General features: G+C 34.4%; 1 protein-coding gene across 1 annotated transcript in view; it reads right to left on the reverse strand.

The window, feature by feature from the left end:
* Positions 1-7,662, reverse strand: part of LOC100949794 (low-density lipoprotein receptor-related protein 1B-like) — a gene marked incomplete at its 3' end in the record, with an annotated part of 1,553,965 nt that overhangs the window by 908,201 nt on the left and 638,102 nt on the right. The window contains exon 3 of the mRNA XM_003793025.1: positions 1,777-1,914. Coding sequence (XP_003793073.1) covers positions 1,777-1,914 — 138 coding nt within the window. The remainder of the gene's footprint in view (positions 1-1,776; positions 1,915-7,662) is intronic.

Consider the following 7,662-nt stretch of genomic DNA (forward strand, 5'->3'; position numbering starts at 1 on the left):
ACTCATCTATGAGATCATAAACTGTACATTTTATTAGAAAACTCAGACATACTGTAATATGATCTTCAACACTGAAATATGGTTAAGATACTGAAATTTGTGTAATCACCACTGAAGTATTTGGAAAGATGATTTTGCTCTTCTAAAAGCTTAGTCACACAAATCCATATGAAACTTTCACAAAAGCCTGAATTGTAACTGAGTTGAATAGAATTAGGCTCCAGAAAATACAATTAATACATGAAAAGAAATGCTTATCACTTTGTAATTCAGTACTTCTCTTTCTCTTAATATCATTCTTTCACTATATAATTATATAAAGGAACACATGTCTCAAAGCCTCTAAATAACAATAAAATATCTCACTCATTATTATTACGCATGACTTCATAACTGAAACTCAGAATGTGCTGGCCCTTTTTTGAACCCATTCAGAAGTCAAGGCTAGGAATGGATACTCAGGCCAAAAGGGAAAGCTCTGCTGACAACCTTTAGTTTCTCAGTCAGAATTTTACCTCAGAGCCAGAGTAATTGGACCTACTTTTAGAAAGAAGGAAAAGATCTAGTAGCAAGTTGGTTTCAGCAGCCCATGTTCTCTCAACAGCCTGATATCTCTGCAAATTATCTTTCTGAGATTTACTCTTTTTTCTAATATATTTTTCCTTCTTTGGTTTTAAATCAAGTTTACTGGGAAACCATCAGGCCTCTTGACAGGTTTTGTTGGCCTATACATTGTTTACTATCCTAGATTTCGAAATAATACTGTCTGGATTTGCATACTTTAAACACATATACATTTGGAACTTCTGAAAAAACTGAAACTTTAAATGACCTGAGACCTTATCCCCCATGACAGCAAATTAGTTTGTATGAATCTGTATAGGATAAAGACCAGATATGTTATCTCCAGTTTCTCCAGTTGCCTTTACTCTATATTGTCCTACTGAGACAGAATGAAGGGTGGGTTCTTATTGAGATCTTAGCTTCAATGTCCTTTGTGCAACACTCAGTATATGAGAATCTGAGTTAGAAACTTCCAGTTCACTGGTTTCTTTCCTAGCTCTGTGTTGTAGCCTGGTTCACATGATTGATGACTTGATTCTGTTCCAGATCTGGGTCCTTACCTTGGTCCTCTATATTTTACTGTTTTTATACTTATTTGTCTCACATTTCATTCCTTCTACCCCATCCTCAGTTCTATTACAATGTGCCAATTCCAATTAACTTTTTATTAATTTTTAGATCCTAATTATTTCTTCCTCATATCATTCACATATAGGTTAATCTTTTACCACTGTAGACTTTAAATGCTGGATTTTGAAAAAATCTGAAGAAAGTGAATAGTATAACATTATAGAAATAATAACAAGGAACATATGTTCCATGAATATAGCCACCTAACGTGTTTGGTTGCAGAAGCGTTCCTCCAAACGCTCTTTGTTTTAGCAAAGGTTCAGAGAAACTTTCAGGACTATGTGATACCCATCTACTGTGACAAAGACCTCTCATTTGTCCTTTGCTCACAAGTCTTCTTTTATATGAAATAAATAATTGTTTAAGAATCAACTTCAAAGTTTGAATGTGTATGTAGATGTGCTTCACAGCATTTTCAATACAACACAATAGTGTCAGCTATGAAATGCATAGTAAGTGTCTGGCAATAAAATTTATGCTTCCTCTATGACTGATACAGTGACAGGTCATAGGTTCTCTTTGAATTTTCATTACTATGCGAAATTTAATATTTTGGTTGCATTGTTCCACAAATGGACTTACCCTGGCAATGTACTCCTTCATCAGACCCATCTGAGCAGTCCAAGACACCATTGCACAATTGAGATAGATGAACACATCTTTTGGTACCAAGGCAAGCAATATGATTGAAGGGGCACTTGATTTCTACCTCCTCAGGACCTGAAAAAAAGGTAAAAAGGAAAAGAATGATGAGTGTTAGCTTTGCTTTTTAAATAGTAAAACTGTCCAGTAAATGAAATTACCACCATTCACTTGCAAAACAAAACTATATAAAATACTACCAGAGGGCACCTCTGATTCTCAGAAACATCAGAATTACCCTATATAAATAAAACTGCAATTTTTAAAAGCTGCATAGGAAATGAAATATTGTGTATTCTTTCAAACAATGAATTAAAACACAAATACTCATTTCAATCACTGAAATAGCATGGATTTAAAGTCTGAGAGTTGATTTGAGTCATTTTTTTCTTATCCATGCATAAGTTGGCCAAGATACTTCAACCCTTTGAGTCTCAATATCCTTAACTGTAAAGTTTGGAAAATGGTACTTGGCAGGTTTCTTTTATTAGAATGATGTCAGGTAACATGAATAAAAAGATTTTAGTGGAATTTGAATGAAGTATCAATTTGCAAATTATTTTTATTCTATTCCTTAAGAATATGAAGAACAGTTATCAATATGTATATATACATACATATATGAATTACATAGTTTTAAAAAAACTTACATTGAGCAACTATAATGCAATAGAATTTACCAAAGAGGAAGGAGGTGGTGATGAGTTTGGCATTCTCATTGACTTTCCCTGCTAGGAGTAACTATTTTGCCGTTAATTATCACTTTTTTGTTTTTAAGGATATGCCTAGGTCAGAACATAGTCTTTTCTTGAGATTCACCATTTCCAAATCTTCACACATCCAATTTGTATGTTGTTCTACCTAAATTTCAGGTCACTAATTCCCAAATCTGACTTCAATAGTCACTTTCCAAGTTCCCCATAGGATTCTTAGTCTCTGGATCTATCTCTTCCCAAATCCAAATGCAATAATACCAATAGGACTACAATCATGCCTTAAGTGGACACTGGTTTTGCAACATCTCTGAGTCCATAGTTAGACACACTTAGGTTTTAATCACAGTTTTGTGAATTTCAAGGGACCATTAATTAAATAATCATTATTTTTTTTAACCACAAAATGGGATTATCAACTGAGATTGACTACAAAGCACTGATAGTGAGATGCAGGCTCAGAGTGGGAATTCACCACGTGTCAGTCATGTGAATACAGGCAGCATCACAGTCATTAACAGACCTGACTGAATGCTGAGTCCAAATGCCAGCCCACATGCCAAACCACCACTTTATAAGCTGAGTGGCTTGGGCAAGTCAAATTCCATCTCTGTACTACTTCACAGAGTTGTGATGAGGATCCTATTAAAGCTCTGGCATGCTGCCTGTGAGCACTAAAGTGTTTGCTATTATTGTAGTTAAACAAAGTAAGTTCTAAGAAGTCACGTTTCCTTCCTATATACTTACATCTCATAAATTTCTTTTCTTTGCAAGTCCTTTCTCCAAAACACAAATACTCACTTCAATCAAAAATGATTGAAGAAAAAAAACAAGTAAAAAATTTCAAGTTTTACTTTTAAAACATGAAAAAAAAAACAAGTAAAAATTTCATGTTTTACTCTTACTATTTAGTTGAAGAAAAATAGTAATGAATAATAATGATGTAATAATAATGAAAAGGCCAATTTGACATATTCGAGTATGCAAAATTATAAGAAATTGTAATTGTATAGAATCAGAAAGCAACAGCAGGATATATTACATAGAAAAAGAAGGATAGAATTGCCAAAAGTAAAATATATTTTTGAAGTACCTTATCATATACGAATACTGTTTGTTGATAAAATGGCATTCTCTCAAACGTCTATGTTTTGAGGGATATGAACAAAATTTTCTGATGTAGATTCGCTAGCTGAAATGTTGTCTCTAACACGTTTCTCTGTAATTTTCACATACATTTAAATAATTACGGCTATACAAGGCTATTAATTTTGTTAAACACCTGTCACCCCTAATGTGCAACTTTTACTATAGCATGCTTCTATGACTTAAGTACCAATATTTTTAATAAGATACATTTATTTCTCCATATGTTTATATGTGTGCATATATGCAAATATATGATTAAACTACAAATACACAAGTTTGAATCTAAATTACGAGAATAAAAACTAGCAAAACACTTTTCACAAAGAGTTTCCAGCTACTTTATCTTATGTTTATAAGATGAACATAAATTGATTTAAAAATAAAATTGGGGAAATAAAAATTAATTTTGAAAAATCCATAAACTTCTATGACCGACAGTCACAAAGTAGTTTATTTTAAAATTAATTCACTGATTCCTGAAAATTGAAAAGGTGAATCCTTGAATAATGTCAAAGTGGTCTTTCGGCCAGTTATACTTAGATCGCTGTGTAAAAATTCCAAAAATAACCCACAGAAAGAACACTTCATAAACCTGGTAGATTTTAGAAGTTTGATAGTTAGAAATGAAAAATGACTCAGCAGTTATTGTAAGCAGCAAGAGTTCTTATCAATTGATACATGTGTTGGCTCAAATAAAAGTAAAATTTTTCATTGTCATTATTATCAAGTAACAGCAAAGCATGATACCAGGGGTGAAATGCACATGTAGGAGCCAGAAGAAAGGCTCGGCTACTTATAAATTTTGACAAAATAGAAAAAATATTTTAAATTTCTCAAAGATAATATATGCAAGAACTATTGGATTATTTCTAGTCATAACATGGGGGGGGGACAAGAGAGAAATTCATTTGGAAAAACTAGAGTTACTTGTCTTAGAGACTAGTCACTATAACCTTCCCATCTTTGATATACATTTGCCTTGCTCGTCATTACTTACATGATGTCCCCAAAGTCACTGTACTTAGGGAAAATGGGAAATTGTAGCTGAATGTACTTTTATTCATCAAATATTTATTATAAAATTTTACAAAGAGGTGGTTATCATCAAGAGAATATTTTGTAAATAAAGTGTCAAAAATATATATACATTTTAAGAAAGGAAAAAAGCCATATTAAAATTGTAATACTCAATATATACCAATAACAAAAAAATGAATGCAAGTCACATTTGACTTCTGCAATCACAAGAGATACCCAGAGGTTACCATCAGTGTCCATCAATGTCCAGACATTTCTGATTACGAAAAAGTAATGCACCGATAACATCACCTAAAATGTGTATGCATTTTTTGGTACCCCTGGTATTATGTAAAACTTTGTAACGAATTTTCCATTTTCCCTGTGTATGGTGACTCTTGGGATACCCTGTACTAGGAAACCCTTAAGACAGCTGGATCTGGCTAACTGAATTGTACTTAACTAATCCTTTCCAAATTTTCATATCAAAACACATTAAGACAATAGTATTTGCAAGATACACTAAAGTAAATAGCAGAGATTATTTGTATAGGTTGTCCCAGGCTTTGGGAATGAATCTCATAGTTGAGGGAATCCAGTTTTTTAACCCCCTTGACCAATGCTAGGATATTTGAGTTGATAAACTCTGCTGAAACCAGAGTTTTGTTGTTATTCCTTCTGGAAAGTGAAGATAGAGACGGGCTAGTTTGAGAAATAGCAATGCCTGCCTCAACTGGAATTCTCTAAAGAGTCAGGAAATGTGATTATTTAGTATACTCTTGATTTGGGGAATAAGCCATCCTGTGTTCCTAATGATCACTTGTGCAGTGCAAGTGTGTATATCCCATAAAAGTACCTTTAGTCCATCCTGTAAATGGATCAAAGAACCAAGCTAATTACTTCTTCTACCCATCTACTTGTGTGAAAAGAAGCATGTGATAATGGAGGCTGCATGAATTCCTGAGAATGTCAAAGTTCCATTAAATTAAAGGATTCATCTGGTGAAGACTTTTAGGCATTCAGAACATTTCACAGCCACAGTCAAAAACTGTACGTAATAAGGAACATGTGTGTGCATGTTCTTGGATTTATCTGAGGTTAACTCTTTAGCAGCTGAATCATAGTAGTTAGGGGGGGCACGAGATAGCAACTGGGATGATATAGGATAGTAGTTGGGTGATGTAAGTATTCGAAAATAGTATAAAGACATGTTACATTTTTAACAAGTATGGCAGTTCTGCTGAGACTATGGCCTCAGCTTTCAGGAACACACATTCAGCAAACATTTCCAGGCCCCCCAATCCAATTTTGAATGACCCAAGCAAGACAGTAAAATTTAAATTATAACACTGTAAAAAGAAAACCTCTATCATTAGGGGTATGGATTTAAGTGATATAAACATATAAAAATAGTGTTTATACTTTTAAATTATTTATAGGTCTTACCCAATTAGTTGAAATAGCTTTCATTTCTTAAACTAAATCTCATTTTACAAACAAGCCTGCTAGGATAATGCAAGGATAATGTGATTCATCTGTATCCTTTTGTATGTTTATTTTTTAAAATATAGAGTAAATATTTTACCATGTTTAGTAAAAAGGGCTAAGAAAAGATCTGAGTTTTTCTGATTAAAGAAAATTCAGACCACGCATTTTGTGAAGAGGTAGAGATTTTTCTTCTGCTAAAATGGCAAAATACCTGCATGTGTGGCAACATGAGCACATCTCAGCAGAAACAGCCTCACACCTCCTTCCCCAAAACCTAACCTCTCCACCTTACGCCGTATCATACCCTACTCTGGGGGTTTTGTCTGATTATGAATCACCTTTTGGTCGCATTTCCCACTTACACCTTTTGTCTACTTACTTACAATCTTACTCAACTTTCTTAACATACACACAATAATACAGTCACTTTTGCTGGTTAAACTTTCCTGAAAGCAATATCCTTTGTTTTTCCTACTTAAAAAAATATTTACTGCTAAATTTCTTCAGAACATAGAGCACACCTGCTGCATTACCAGTCCTTTGTCACATTAGCCTCCACTTGGAACATTCTGTGGAACTTGTTCTCTCCGGGCTCTCTGGTCTTGCTCACAGTAAAGCCAGGGGCATACAGAGTTTTCAAAACAACTGACCAGAATTCCTCTCTTGGACACTTCTTCCTTCCACATTCCTTTCTCATGTTTCTTCTACTCTACTCACACCATCTCTGTTGCTGTTAGTGCTGCCATCATTCCAAGGGACATACCTGGATACGTTTCACACGTGCTTTTTCATTCATTTCCCTTCATCTTCCCCCTAGGAAATACACGCTTTTTCTTCAACTGTACGTAACTGTCATGACTTTCCTTGCAAAGCTTTTCTGACTTCTCCAAACTCTGTAGTCCATTATGAACGTGTTCATAATTATTGTTTTCCAGAGTTTTTCTTCAATATGAGACCTGTCAGTGATTATTTCTCATCAGTCTCCCGAAGGCAAACACCTAGCAAACTACTGGACACAGAAGAGGTGCCTGATACACAGCTGCTGAACAAATGCACAGGACGTTTTGTCTCCTGGCTGATCCCTATGTCCCTTGGACATGCTAGAAGTTACCTGTCCAACATTAATGTATTTCAGACCAGGTTCTACAAATACCACTTTCATCCTGTGACTACTCTTGAAATGACAATGGTTCTCAACTGCAGACCACAAGAAAACCAAACTCCTCGGCCTGTTTTCACCATCCAGTTCCATCTCAATTAGCACTATTTACAACCATCGTCAGTATTCATACTCAGACTGCATTCAGTGCCATCTTCAACCTCCCTAAAATACTCCACTGTATTTCCACTCATGGATTTTTCATTATGTAATATTATCATTTGGAAAGTAAACTGTCTGCTTATTCTTTGTCCAACAAATTCCTTCAGGGTCAAGCTCAAATTACTTAACCGCAACAAA

The sequence above is a fragment of the Otolemur garnettii genome, unplaced genomic scaffold (genome assembly GCF_000181295.1).
Source record: "Otolemur garnettii isolate 467f Iridium unplaced genomic scaffold, OtoGar3 scaffold00064, whole genome shotgun sequence".
Classification (NCBI taxonomy): Eukaryota; Metazoa; Chordata; class Mammalia; order Primates; family Galagidae; genus Otolemur; species Otolemur garnettii.